This window comes from Saccoglossus kowalevskii, chromosome 19 (genome assembly GCF_978046115.1).
Source record: "Saccoglossus kowalevskii chromosome 19, keSacKowa6.1, whole genome shotgun sequence".
Lineage (NCBI taxonomy): Eukaryota > Metazoa > Hemichordata > Enteropneusta > Harrimaniidae > Saccoglossus > Saccoglossus kowalevskii.
In genome coordinates this window covers 20,578,667-20,594,477 of record NC_140659.1, presented here as the reverse complement: position 1 = coordinate 20,594,477, position 15,811 = coordinate 20,578,667, and the positions used below count along the sequence as shown (strand labels likewise).

The window sequence follows — 15,811 nt, the reverse complement described above, 5'->3', positions numbered from 1 at the left end:
TAATTGTGACCCCCCCCCCCCCCGATGCGGATATAACTGATGATGATGATCCTCGTAATAGCTTCAAATGTGTTTGTCGCCCTCTATAATGTGCTTTGAATGTGTACGTCTCCCTCTATAGTTAGATATCTCTCGGTTGTTGATTTACGAAGAGGAGAGTGATTGCAATTAATAATGTCAATACATAATGCAATGTTAGGACAGACTCAGTTTTCCATACATTAGGAATAATTATAATTCCATGCAGCAAACATCTCTGTTTTATGCAAAAATCCATTCTGAAATATTAATGCTGTTTTAATTTTATTCGGAATCGAGCGCGATATATTTGGATCATAGAAGCGCTGACGCTTGTAATGAGAAAATGTTTATACGTAGCCCTGTATGTTAATTATTTTATGGATGTCTAATTCGTGGTAGAGGAGGAATTCAACATGTTTAAAAGCACACATCTTAAGAGAGAAAAAAATTCAGTTTATCGGGTAAAAAAAAAGTAGAAAGGTGGCGGTAGTTGTCGCATAGCGTTCGAGTTTCGCGTAAAAACAACTCCAATGAGTTGTGTTCGTCGCACGGGAATACGTCGGGTACGACGACCACCCTTTAGAACTACATGGAAAAATTCAACTTTCATCGACATCGGAGAATAGTCTGGCAGACATTGTTCCCTGCAGTAATGGTGCAAAGTCCGAAATCGCTATAAAAAAAAAAAGGCAATTAAAACTAGACTGCACCATTTATAGTGTGTAGCGTCTGGGTGTACAGGATAGAACTGAGACTCGTAATATAATGTAATGTATCACTAGTCTGAGGATGAAATCATAGCCCACTGTAGTAGTGAGGCGATGACCGAATAAATGCTGATGATGATTAGTCCATCGTAGAATGTGTGGTCTGATTTTTAGCAAGATTAATGCCAACCATACTCAAAGTTGACAATTTGCATTGGAAAATCATAATCAAATAAAGTTTGCAGTATATAAGAAAAATGCAACAGAAATCATACAATATCTGATCACTTTGAGAACAAAAATTAAAATAATTCGAGAACAGGACAGAAAGAGACAGCAACCAAAAAAAATATAAATATGCATTGTCATAATTAATTTTGAATACTAACAAGTGTTGGGGTTGAACCAACAGTGAGGAATCAGTCTACCGAATGTCCTTAAAAGATGTAAATATCTTACAAAAACATTGGTGCCTTATTTGTTTAATTATTTTAAGGGACATAATTTCCAGCTTTATTCAAAGTAATTCAGATATTTTAGTATAAAAACAAATGCCTCATCGCAAAAAAAAGAAAGTGCTGCATTTAGACGTGAATAGATTCATAAAACATGCAGAATAACGGAAAATCTTAGCTGGCTTTTATCCAAGTATTTTGTACAGGTGTCTGTCAAAAATTAATGATTTACTGAGACAAATATGAACTGCCTCATTGTGTGACTACTACTGTATTATATGAAAAGTAAAAAAAACACCCTTTATGAATCATGTTGCAAGCTCTGCTTTGTATGCAAATCAACTTAAATAGTTAGTTGGTGTCCAGTGGAGGGAGAAGTCAACAATACTGTTGCCTCCTGAAAATCTACATCTTCAAACACTGCAATCTTTGAAGTGCATTTTTAAACCAGTATTATAAAAACTCTATCATTTTGTTCTAATAGCTGAAACATATTCCTGTGAGTTTTCATTTGTCGAATGAACTGTTTGTCAAATACAGAATACATGTATTTTAGAACAATTTTCTTTTTAAAATGTGGATGAAATGTTTTGCTTTTTATGTATTTTTTATGTATTGTTTTTGATTTGATAACTTTGAACTAAACAGATTTTCTATTAGCTTCAGATCTTGATCAAAGTTTGGCACCCAGTTCATAGGAGTGCTTATATTGATTTTCTGACATCTTGTTTTCTGTAAAGATTTTATTGGTAGGTTTGCAAATGTGTATCAGACTGTGCAATCTCTCCATGGGTTGGTTTTGAAACCCAGTATGGGATTCTGAGATACATTACCAAGGATGTTATTACAAGATAAATCATTTGCTTCGTTGAACGCATACAACAATGCATATTTCCACTGAGGTCAGTGACCTTTGATGTGTATCACCAGTGATCAGTCAAGTAGAAACAGTCAAAATATTTTATCAGATTTTCTCAATTTTTGCATGATATTTTCATACAGGACATCTGTTGTTCAAACTCAGGGAAGACTTTATACTGATAAATAAGGTGACCAAGTTTGATGAAGTTTGGAATAGAATTAGTAAAGTTATTATGCACACAATAACAATTATTAACGACGACGACAACAACAACAACAACAACACCAACGACAACGCCGGACAAAATTTTTCCCTTAATATACCTTTCCCTTCCATCTTTGATGGTACGGGCAAGGTAAAAACGATATTATAGTGACTATAATTGGGTATCCCCGACATTGAACGGACGATTTAGGAAACTAACGTTAGCTGAGCTAGCAGAATACCCGAGTCACCACAGACTGGTTAATAATTTGTATAAGCAAAACAAAATAAATGGGTTTCTTAGAAAAGCGGAAAAAGATAATGAGAAAAGAAAGCAAATTACAACGCAACTGGTTAACACAAAAAATTAAATCGAAACTGACAGCAGTAAGGGTGACGATGATGGTGAAAGCAGCTACAGTGAGAAATATGACACTGGCACATGTATAATAAATAGCCATCTTTTTGTAAGTTCTTGTAATGAAAAAAAAAAAGATGGGGTCATCTAGTTTTGCATTCCTAACGTGGTTCAAACTATTTTTTTTGCTGATTCACAGATTGAGCCAAAAAACAACACTTTGTTACAGACAAGATTGTTGACATCAGATAGACAGGGCTAACGTTCCTTTCCTGAACCTTTACTAATGTATTTCCTGTGACTAGCTATTTGAAAGTCAAAGAAAAAAAATAGCGGTACCTTGATTCACGCGCATTAGTTAATAGCTGTGTGAATCACAACTTTTCTTTTTTTTTTGCCAGATTTTTTGAAAAAAAATGAAATCAGTTGGATGGATATATACAAGGCAGAATTTGACAGTTAAAAAAAATTGTCATCAAACAAGCTGCTCTCTGATTGGTCTAACTGTTAGTTGTCATGATTGGGTAGCCAATCAGAAACAACCTTGCAAGTACCGGTAGATTCGTGCTGCCTTTCAATCCGATCCACAGTATTTAGAAATAATACTGGAAGCAACTCTAATTTTATTATAGCGAAATAAATAAATTTGATTTTATAACTGTGTAAAAGCTGCAAATTGCCTGAGTATTATGATAATTAGTTAATTAATCAGTTTGTTTTTAATTTGGAACTAAATGCCCGGTCACAGCCAATTGTTTTTAGCTGTTTGTATATGGGATTACCTTTTAATACACATGTAGCTGCGATATGAACTCGATTAAAATGCGTTCTCATATAGGGTTGCGTTAAAATCAATTACAATGCAATGCGTTTTAATTAAGTTTAAAAAAACAAGCAGCCTGTCGGCTGAGATAGCTCCGCTGTTAGCAATGCACATTTCAATTAAAGAACAGAAGATATCATTAGAAAATGAACAATATGTATAGTATGTATAGCAATCGGACTTGCTGTTTTCAACAAGAATTCAAAAATATCGCTTTTTACCAAAAATAACATGAATATTCATCAAAATTAGATAATTGAAGATATCACGAAATGAACAAATCTGAGAGAGGTCCACATGTAATACCTATATATGTAATATCAAAGCAATCAGACTTGCGGTTTTCAACAAGAAGTCAAAAATATCACTTTTTACCAAAAATGACAAAAATATTCACCAAAATTAGAGAATTGAGGATATCATCACAAAATGAACAAATCTGAGAAAAAGTCCACATGTAGTACCTATATATGTAATATCAAAGCAATTGGACTTTTGGTTTTTAACAAGAAGTCGAAAATATCACTTTTTACCAAAAATGACAAAAATATTCACCAAAATTAGAGAATTTAAGATATCATCACGAAATGAACAAATCTGAGAAAGGACCACATGTAGTATCTGTATATGTAATATCAAAGCAATTGGACTTGCGGTTTTTAACAAGAAGTCGAAAATATCACTTTTTACCAAAATTACAAAAACATTCACCAAAATTAGAGAATTGAAGATATCATCACGAAATGAACAAATCTGAGAAAGGTCCACATGTAGCATCTATATATGCAATATCAAAGCAATTGGACTTGCGGTTTTTTACAAGAAGTCAAAAATATAACTTTTTACCAAAAATGACAAAAATATTCACCAAAATTAGAGAATTGAAGATATCATGAAATGAACAAATCTAAGAGAGGTCTACCCCAGGTACATACACACCAAATATCAAAGCATTCAGGCTTGTAGTTTTCAAGAAGAAGTTGAAACAATAAAACATTGACACGGATGACGGACGCCGACGGACAATCACTCATATGATAAGCTCCGCTCGACAAAGTCGACAGCGGAGCTAATAAAAGTTGAATATCCCGTGACTGAACATAAAAATGTTTGTGAAGCTTAGGTTTAGTAAAGAGGGTAGGTATAGTACAATTATATTAATATTACGGTAAAAACTGTATTAGAAACCGCGGCTTCTATTAAAATGGTACAATGCAACAGAGGGGATGCGGCTTCTATTAGAGCATCTACACATATGAGAAATGATGAATTTTTGGTTCTCAGATATTCAAAAAGAATAGGTGCGACTTCTATTTGGGATGCGGCTTCTAATACAGATTTTACGGTAATATAAATTGAAACATACCTTCCCCCTTTACCAAACCTAAGCTTTGTAAACTTGACTTAAATTGGATTAAATATTAATATAAATTATGAAAATAGCGAGAGTCATCACAATGTAGGTTCTGTCATCACAAGTCGGTGTAAAGTCACAACACACACACACACACACACACACACAGGGCAACATTTCTATTGTATGGAATAAAAGATAGTTAAACCAAAAAAAAAAAAAAACATTTTGACCAACTATGCGAGAGAGGCACCTCACTGAAAAAACAAACATTTATTGCATGAAAAGTTTTCTTTAAAAAAAAAACATAAATTCATTTTCTACTCAAAAGTAACAAACTGATAATAAAATTGCACCAAGTTTTGTTTTTCAGTATCACTTAGTTAGTTGTAGTTAGATACTTAGAAACAGACTTTTTAACAATAAAATAAAATGCCAAAAAACATTATATCAACAGACGTTGGAAATAATATAATGTAATAAATGTAATAAGTGCAAACAAATAAACCCTCAAAAAATGGTTGTCGATTCCTCATTATGAGTTGTACACTGGTACAACACAGTATCCTGGACTTGTACAACACTTGAAAAATATAACCAAAATTGTCAATATTTCAAAAAATTATACAATTTAGTAGTGTGAATAAAAAAATTGGTAAATCTATTTTGCCACCTATCAGTAAAGATGGCAGATTGTTTGACCTGTTATAAAAACAAGCTACATACTCGCACAGTCTGTGATGTGTTCATGACAGAAAATACACAATTAGCAAAGCAATTAATCAAACGCTTCAATAAAATGTTTGTTTTTTTTTTGTTGTGTGAGGAAAAATCAATTTCATTTGAATCATTCCAAACATTTGATGTTTGCTAAATAAAGACTTTGAAATTTAAATACCATAATGTTTTCTTAAAAATACTCTTCTTGTCATGTCTGAAACTCACTTTTTTTTTACCAAATTCACACTTTAGCATTTGATGACCATGGATAACCATGGATAACCATGGATAACCAGGATAACCATTCCAATTTTGGCAAAAAATGAAAGCTAAAAACACTTATATAATATACATTTTTAAACAACAAAAACTAATCATGCCAAATTTCCCAAAAATATTTACGGGAAGTCCTTTTATATAACAAAAAAACTTTGAACTGCAGCATGTTCAGCGGTGTGTAGAAAATACTAGTTATGTATTACTAGTTTTTCCATGCACAGAAATTACAAACAATTAAAAAAACATATTCACTATATTAAAGCACAACTTTATTGCAACACACCCCCTCAATGCAAATGAACTACTCCAAAAACCCAATACAACATGTAATAAGTGGGAAATTCCATTCCATTTAAGAGGGGTTTGTCTATATATACAGGGAATGTATTGTATGTACATAACAATTTTACAAACCCTCCACCAAGTAATAAAGACATGATTAAATGCCTGTTCCCATGGCAACTTAATTTGGAACTGCTCCACAGGTTTTGCAATCTGACTAATACACAATTATGACTAATATTTTGAACACTGTGATAAAATGTATAATTTCAATTTGCAGCACATCGCGTTTCCTTTGGATCAAGATAAAAAAAAACATGTAGTGTTAATTAATAATATCACTATAACTTACAAATATTATATTTCAAAATATTACAATATAACCGTCCCATCTCTTTGTTTCACTTGTTCATCATTATCTCTCCATTCACCTGCTTTATTTAGTCATACTATGTCCATATATAGGCATCTCCATATAATGTATTCAATTACAGCAGCAAAGTGCTTTCCTGAATGCACAAAACACCAGTAACGTGTTCCCATTTTGGTTCATTCGTTTTAGCGAGATTTCAGTCTCAGGAAGCAAACCTAAAAACTGGCTCATGATTACAAATGTTTCATATCGACGGCGACACAATTGAATGGTAGTTAATGTTGAGACAAGCTGATGATGTCACTGCAATGTTAGATATCACATCCATGTCTCCTGCAAGAAAGAAATGACACACATATATATCAATCATTACAGAAAATTCTGTAACAGACTGAAAAAGTATTAAAAGATTGAAAAACACAATCAGAATGAAACAAATATATTGTACTTATATTGAAATGGCATTGAATGTTCATATGAACGAAAGGACAGACAGAACCCTAATTAATAGTCCCCGGATTTCTGATTTTGTCTGAAACAGGGACTAAAAAGAAGAATTTGCTCATTAATTCTAAGCCAACCACCCCCACAGAAATAATGATGTACCTTTTGAAATATGTCAAAGATAAACATTTACCTGGTACATGTATGAATGTTGGTCGAGGAATTTCCTCCAATTTAGGGTAATCTGCAGACAACAAATCGTTTTGATTCTGATAGTTATTGAGCTGCATCAAATCCATTGCTGTTGTTGAGGGGACATTACTCACTGATACTGCAACTGTGAGTGGAAAAAATCGAAAATATAAATATTATATTTGTTTTGAAAGTCAACTTTGGATCAAAATATACAACACACTTTCATTAGCTGTTTAAATTTAAAAAAAAACAAATCTTTCAGAAAATGTATATGAAAAGTTTATTATAACTAAATACTGCAAGCATCAGGCCAATCTGCAAATGCACCCCTATCTTCTTTAATATGTGCATATTAACTGCACCCCTATCTTCTTTAATATGTGCATATTAACTGCACCCCTATCTTCTTTAATATGTGCATATTAACTGCACCCCTATCTTCTTTAATATGTGCATATTAACTGCACCGCTATCTCCTTTAATACGTGCATATTAACTGCACCCCTATCTTCTTTAATATGTGCATATTAACTGCACCCCTATCTTCTTTAACATGTGCATATTAACTGCACCCCTATTGGCCCGACGGCATTTCAATCAACCAATCAAATTTGTTAACCCACAGTGATAGACTTAATTGACCAATTTGTAGGTAACGAAAACTCAGAAACTGCATAGATTTGTTGATCGCTTTTGGCCGATATCCACTAACCATCCTTACCTTGAAAAGATGAATTTATCTGCATATTATTATTCTCTTCATTCTGTAAATAACATTTTCCTCCCACCGTGCTTTGAATCCATGACGTTGCATTTTCTACTGATTTCAGATCTGATAGAATATCATCGCTATGGAAACTAACGGGTGAGTCAGGACCACTTTGTCGCATTTCATCCACCATCTAGAAAGCAATGTTTGAGGTTGTGAGTATTGTCACAGTTACCATGGTAACTAACTGACTGCAAGTGTAATAACAGGTATTTATTTATTGCATGCTTCTACGAAAATATTCAGTTTCATGATTCGATAATTGACATCATATACTTACATTTACGACTTCCTCATCTGTTGGTACACTACTTGTATTACTGCTGGTATCTGAAAGAGAAAATTGTAAAGAACACTGTCTTAAAAATGTCCCAACTGCATTTGAATAAAGGGGTTGGAAAATATAAGTCGGAAAATACTGAATTTGAAAAAAAAAGTCTGCACAAAGATTAAATTAAAAAAAAAAGTTAAACAATTGAAATCATTTGCTGTGGTATCTTGTTTGTAATTTTTTTTTTTTTTTTTTTTTTTGAATGTGCTAACATTTTTTATGAAACACCTTGCTGGCATTTTCTTTTTCTCTTTATGTCTAGTTGTAATTTGTTTTCCCATCAAATCTTGTCAATTTTGTGAAAAAGATGAAGAAACTCTCAAACATTTTATTTTGCAATGTTCAAGTTTTAAAATAAAAAGGGAAAACTTAATGTGTGAAATAAAAAAAAAGTTATTGAAGATTAAAGAAACAAATTTATCTGATAACTTCCAGCAACTGAATAACAAAGAGTTAGTATGCCTCCTTCTGGGAGGAAAAAGAATATGTTACACTATAGACAAACTTATGAAAGAATTTTTAGTTGATGCCATGGATGCTAGAACAACATTTAAGTAGATTATACTTATAAGTAGATTGTAATGTTATTTTTATTGTACTAATATTAATTTTGTTATATGTTATTTTTCATGATCTATAACAGTATTTCTTGTACTTATTTTAAGAAATGTATCTTTAATTTTGCAGCTCCTGTACAAGTGAGCCCCTGCTTTAAAAGGGTAGCAACAAATAAATAAATAAATAAAAAATCTTCCTGCCCTCCCCTGTGATTCCAATGGGCGATCCCTTTTTATAAAAACACAAACATGGTGTATACCGTACGTGGAGAAAAAATGAAAACAATATACCGGTAGTCAGCTATCTCAAGATAAGGTCATGTACATGCATCAGTAAACCAAATATTCACCAACACAAATATGGAAAACAATCCAATTTATTTTAACATTATATTTTTTTTTTCTACTTTTATTTGCTTGTCAGTTTTTTTTTTTATTTTCTTGTCTGTATTTTTATTATCACTTTAATTGTTTGTTTGTTTGTTTGTCTTTCTTCACATTTGTATTGCATTTTATTCAAAATCCTAATAGGGATACGAACGCAATAAAGATAATTATTATTACATAATTAATAGAGTGGACCACCATTAGAAACAAACCTGGGGGTGATGAATCGCATGAATAAATTATAATGAGAAGCAAAATTAGTGAAAAAGTAGTATTAGTAAATGTTGTAAAATTACTCAACTCACCATCGTCTATGTGCATGCTGTACTCTATATCACTGTCTGGCTGATACGATGGCGCTTTTTCTAATTTTATGTCAGGTGACAAAATGGCGGACGGGTAAATAGTGGATTGTGACATGGAGGTATAGACATTTCTTTCATGCGGAATTGTCCACCCATTTGTTAAAGCAGTTGATTCTGAAAATGATAATATAGAATTAGTGTTCACGGTTTATTAGGTTTATTCTGGCGGCCATACCTAAGTTGCATGTTGTATGGACTATTCTATTATGTTGAGGGGTGAAAAGATGTGGCAATAGAACACATTCTTGCAATATGCAAATCGTAATGGTGATTTAGGTTTTTCGAATTTGTCATTAACGTTGCCTTTCGTTGGAAACTAGCTTTCAGTTTTAAATTTAGAATCCCAGACCATTAAAGTATGGAGTAGAATCACAGTCAGCAATTTTTCAATGATAATTTTAACTTTAAAAATGCCATGATTTATAATAATAAATAGTACTGGTCGATTAATTTGGATTTTTCACCCTCAGATAACGATGTGTGCAAAATATATAGGATGCTTCCTGTCCGGGGATTACCGTGCTCTCACAATTTTTGATGACAAATGTGTTCTGCTTCCCTAAACCTCGGCTGTGTTCCTTACTCAGGCTGTTAATAACTCTGGCCCTAAAGTATCTATAAAGAGTGTCATCGTTTTGGCAAAACGCCAGGCGTTGTCTGATTTAACCAGAAACAGGTCGAGTCCACAAACGGTTGATATAAACAGTACTTGTTACCAACGTTACCGGTAAAAACAAAAATCGGCAAGCTGATAGTGCATAAATCGATTGTCGACAGCGCCCTCTTACCTGTTTTTATATTTTTGGCGTAGCTATTGTGATCGTGCGGTTCTTCTTTGATTGAAAGTGCGCTCTGTTCTTGGTGATCTCCTTCTTGTAATTGCGACATCGATCGCGTCCTAGGCCTCAGACACTAATCATATACACAGAAAAAAGTGTTAACTTAAACAAATGTTTTATTTGTGGTTTTGAATTTTGGAGCCTGGCTAGACGGCACATGTATTTGCAATGACGTAACTAAATTCATGTTAGGAGTGAGGCTATAGGGACCAGCCTATATTATCCCACTCATAGATCGTTTGCATCTGCCTTTTACACGTCACGCAACATTGCTTTGTATTCACATGTAATAGCGTCGACTGCAGTCTCCAAACAATGGAAACAAAGCGAGTCTTGGGAGGTTCGGTAAGTGAACAAAGAGTGCACGTGATCCGATCACCAACAGTCACAAGAACAAATACTTCTTATTCATGATTGAACACTGTCGGAAGTTAATATTTTCCCACTTTCTTTCGCCACGATTAATAATTATTACAACAAAGAAACCAACTTACATGATTAATCGTGGCCGTCTTCGTTTTAATATTCCTCAAATGATTGCTTGCTCGTTCGTTTGTCCTGGTTGTCTTCCTTGGCGGTTTTGATTGAGCGCCGATTCCTGCAATGAAAATATACAAACACGCCGATTTGTTAATATCATATTTGGTGTCATATCTATTATTCCTTGACTTGACATACTAAATAATATGGAAGACACGGGGAAATCAACGATCGATCAGTGGGCACGTAGACGGACACCATCGCACGTTTGATGAAAACACGAAAAATCATGATTATATCTGGATTTCAGAATTCCACCCGGGCCGAGAACGCTGTGTCAAGTTCAGTTATAGAATTCCACTTCACCACATCAGGCTTCGAGTACGCCAAATTGATTCGACTTTTATTTGTATAATCATTTGTAAATTCCATGTAATTAGCGTTTATTCAGCTTATTTCTTTATTTAAATTGGTTTTCTCCGCCTTACGTGTAATGACTAGATCTGACTGGAGGTGCTCCTGTAGGAATGTCGATGTTGGTGAGTCGAATTTATGCGAGAACAAAGTTCTAGTCGCAGTTCTTGGTACTTGAGTTTGTAAATGGTGAACGCACTGACTGTAGAACTGATTGTATTAGGTTACGAGATCTCACACCTCCGCAACTCTAAGCCCACGCAAATTGCTCACGTGACGATGAGGTGAGGCCGCAACCCAGCTATTGCCCACGGTCCACCACCGCAAAATTAAAATAGGTAAACAAATTAGTACGAAGTGGATTCTCGGTTACTAGTATTTTAAGTACGGACAATTGAAACCAATTTTCATTCGGGTTTTTAAAATGCGCTTAGAGATAATCACACACTGGCTCACCTTTTCTCCTTCTTTCAGCGTTTTTTTTCGGCAGCAACCTGTAAACTTTGAAGGCATTGTTTCCCTTCCTTATACTTTTGCTTGGTTCTTCTTGAATGTCCGGTAGAGAATTCAGGGCACACCGAAAGTTGGCTTTCCAAGTCTTCGGTCTTGGTTTGTCCCCCTTCGAGAGGCTGTACTTGCCTGCAAAAAAAGTCGTCACTCATGATATAAACACCAAAATCTTATTGGTAATGTTGATTTGTCGTTGTTGTCATTGACCATGCCACGCTGTCACCTCCCCAGTCGGGAATTCCAAATGGAATCTCTATTTCGTCAAAGTCTCAAGAGCCCAAAAGTATGCTCCCTCTTTTTTGAGTTCAATCGCGTGGGCGTTTCCAAGACTTTAAAAATTCATTTCAAACTAGAGAAAAGACCACGTAAACAATTTTAACGACTAGGATTGCTTCGATGAAGCACTTTGTTACTAGTATTTTTTTGTTTCTATTCATCTGTACTAAAAGTAATTTTTATAAGACAACTATTGAATGTTTTTGTCAGTTTTTCTTCTTCCAAATTTCACCCCTTTTTTGGAACTTCGACAAATATTTGTTTTTCTTTTTATGCCGGGAAATGACATATTTTATGAATAATGTAAGTCAGTTATGTCCAGAAATAAACGGAAATAAATAATTAAAGTTGTCATTCAATTGATGGATCGCGGCTCGTGAAATGTGAAAATTAACTATTCGATTTATCGACCGTTTTTTCTTGCTTTCATCGGTTCAACCATGGAAGGTACCTTCCATGGTTCAACTTACCAGTATGTATCGCCCAATGCATAAACAAGCATGCGTCCCTATCTTTATCCCAGCCATGGCGTGCGGCGTGTTTCCATGGTATTTTGAACAATCCCTTTTCTTTGTCGAACCATTTCAGTCCCGGAATCGTCTCGGATGTGAGTTGTTGTTCGAGCCACGGCCTCATACGGAGCCTCTCCGTGGTTTTCTGGGAGTTCTCGTTGCTCGGCATCTGGACAGGCATATATGGCATTCCTTCTGGGTTGGGAAATACGCAAAAAACATATATTAAATTCTATGATCGATTCCAAACAAAAACAGTTTCTTCACCGCACAAGATGGCGACTAGATTTGTGAATGGTTGCCGTAGCAACAAATTGCAAATCCAATATACTCTCAGGCAAGCCTCGAATATCGGGTGACATTTTCGTGAATTTTATATGTGTTTTTTTCTGAACCATTGCTATAACAACCATGGGCTTAGTAACGATTTGTTATGGCAACATGTAAAATAACTTGTCCACGTACATAGGGGCATCCGTCCATGTAATTGATATGTATTCAATGTCAACGTTGAAACATAATTAAATATATAGGTTAGATGGGGCAACAAGGTTCCCTATTTCACTGTGACTTGGTAGGGTAGGCGTGATCGATGACTTTCATCAATTGAATTAACAGGGATTAAATATTTGTTTAAAATAACCGACAGTACCAATGTGTAAAAAAAAAGTGTTTGAATATGCAGGTTTACGACTCGGTGATAGTGCCATCTAATGTTTTAATTCACAAATCTTGTTTGAAAGTAGGAAATTTCTATTTTAATTAGCTCGTTAATGGATTCATCGAAATAGACTCGAATACACAGTTACAGGCACATATACACACACTCACACCGGCTTCTCTGATAACGCTATTAACTTGAACAACAAAACCTACATGAATAAAAAAATATGAACCAACGCTTGGACAATCAATGAACACACGAAGTCCAGTATCGTATCCGGCCCGCTATGGAAATAAAGCACACCACATGAAATCTCTCCCTACCTCTGAATCGCGGACACACAAACGGCTAGGCGAGTACAATTTGAAATTGTATTAAAAAAAGACTGCATACATACGCCTGGGCCATTCATAGATCAGTGTTGTGGACATGTGACCTGCTATGATTCACCTATACACTGTGCGTTGCGAAACTCTCGTGCAATAGACGAAGACGTGTTTCAACTAGCGGAGCGAATGACTCATTTTTGTACCCTCGCGAATAAAAGAAATAAACATTGCGACATGAGATATCTCTCGACTCATTTTTATCAAACACAATTAATTGTTTTGAAAACAAAACAGGACACGGCAATGAAATTGCGGCTATAAATTAAAGATGATGTCCGGATAGTACACCTTTGATTGCCATAAAAGGTTGCCCTTAAACGCGTCATTTCTCGTGCCGTGGTTAGATAATAACACATATTTAAACCAATCAATTTATATAATCAAAACATCACTGTTAATAAGTAACGCGCACCGCAATCTGTGACGTCACATCCACCAACTTAGGGGAATTGTAAGGGGATTTCCCCCTGGTGAAGTACAGGTAAACACGTGGCAAGCATTGCAGTAGATAGCGCTCAATATTTTTGACTTATCACTGAACTCGCTGATGAGTTGGATAACGGGATTAATAGACGTTCAGATGTTGAATATACGGGTATGGGAGTTGGAGATTTGTGTGAAAAGCAGACTTCAAAGTTGGTAAACTATCGTGGGCTGTACATGCGACATGCTAAGGTTTGATGAGTCATGTTTCGGCGAAGGATTAAAATAGATAGGCCCGGGTCTCCAAAATCGCTGAATTTGCAGTTTAAACCCTCATTGTTAATATACGGAATTGTTTCACCTGCGGAGAAAATTCGGACAAAACGCGTTAATAATCCGGCGTTGTAGTTACTGTAGATTCGGCGCCATCTTGGGTTATAATGACAAACTTCGGTTGTTGTTGAACAGTAGAAGCTAACAGCAAACATACAGAATCGATTTGTAATTGATTTTTTCTTTTTTCAACTACAACATAATTCAATTAGTGGCACAATTGTAGTATTAAAACACACGACTACGAAGTGCAGTTTTTGAATGCTGACCCAGTATATATGCCGGGCTGTATACTTACCGAGGCGCATGTTACTTTCTAACAGGACGGTATAAATGCAATGCGAAAACTCGAATAAGTTAAACAGCTCTGGCCAACTTGATACCATCCACGGCCTGTTTACGTATATCCGTTTCACTGCCGTTCAACAGGTATGACATAAATGGGTGCTGATGGTATAAACGGTAGTATAGGTAAGCACTCTGAAATCTTCGTTTAAGATTTATTTGATTTGCATAATTCATTCATTCATATTGCTTTACACAGTCTCTCTTTGGACATTTTTGTTTCTTTCCGGTCTACGTAGGCGGACAATTACTGCCACCCACGCACAACAAAACATGGGATAGTATTGTGTTTTAGCTACCCGAAGATTTACCGACTTGTCTTTTTTTTGCACTCGCGCACTAAGTTGTTGCCATATATGGAAACGGTTGCCGTATATGGAATGGGTTCGCCGTGACATAGTATCTGATTGGTTGACATTGGCGTGACCCTCAACAATTTCAATTCAATTCTCCGAAATACAAACAGACACGTGAGGTAAGTAATGAATGTGGGTCACTTCGGTGAGTACGCTCCTAGTAGCTTCCAGCCCCCCGAATTAAATGGTATCTCCTGAACATTCACGTCTCGACTTGTCCAACGGCTATAGAATAGAGCGTACCAATGTTATTCAGGTGTGCATTCACACGAAAAGATGCGGAGTTCAGTTTAGGGGCAATGTCATGTTACGACCTGAGAATTAAGGTCACGAAACACACATACCAGAAATTATTTGCTGGGTGCACAAAGCCGCTAAATAAAACCTCCCGCGTTCCAATAGCTGCGGTTGAACCAAACAATCGTCGATTTAAACAGGCTATTGTGATAACTGTTTACTTATTTAACAAAATAAAACTCGCTACTGCAACCACCGGAATAATCAAGCAAATTACATTATTGGTCCAACCTACGCAGTAGAACAAATGACAACGATTAAAAAATACATAATAGTAAGGCTGAGAAAAAAAAATATCTCTGTTTCTCGTTTCCGCGCGCATCATTTTGAACTATGCGCCTCGGACGTTTTTTTCCTTCTAAAGCATTCCAGAGTGCACTTGTCTCAAATTTCCCCCATTTTAGCTCAGTATTCAAAAAAAAAAAAATAGCCTCGCCATGAAACGGGAAACTGAGAATATGCAACCACAGACCCTCTAGCAGAGTCA

The 15,811-nt window shown here is 35.2% G+C and overlaps 1 protein-coding gene across 4 annotated transcripts in view; it reads right to left on the bottom strand.

Annotated features, from left to right (window-relative positions):
* Positions 1-5,038: 5,038 nt before the first annotated feature.
* The window catches only part of LOC100368290 (uncharacterized), a 68,918-nt gene continuing 58,145 nt past the window's right edge, over positions 5,039-15,811 (bottom strand). For 3 of the 4 annotated variants that reach the window (XM_085493857.1, XM_085493858.1, XM_085493859.1), the window contains exons 2-10: positions 12,476-12,712; positions 11,676-11,858; positions 10,820-10,923; positions 10,275-10,398; positions 9,427-9,600; positions 8,127-8,176; positions 7,799-7,979; positions 7,076-7,219; positions 5,039-6,771 (exon numbers count right to left, since the gene is read on the bottom strand). In XM_085493857.1, coding sequence (XP_085349983.1) covers positions 6,683-6,771; positions 7,076-7,219; positions 7,799-7,979; positions 8,127-8,176; positions 9,427-9,600; positions 10,275-10,398; positions 10,820-10,923; positions 11,676-11,858; positions 12,476-12,712 — 1,286 coding nt within the window. In that variant the 3' untranslated portion in view covers positions 5,039-6,682. Of the gene's footprint in view, positions 6,772-7,075; positions 7,220-7,798; positions 7,980-8,126; positions 8,177-9,426; positions 9,601-10,274; positions 10,399-10,819; positions 10,924-11,675; positions 11,859-12,475; positions 12,713-14,624; positions 14,787-15,811 lie in introns of those variants that run through there. The other variant, XM_002737293.4, reaches the window with a different exon arrangement.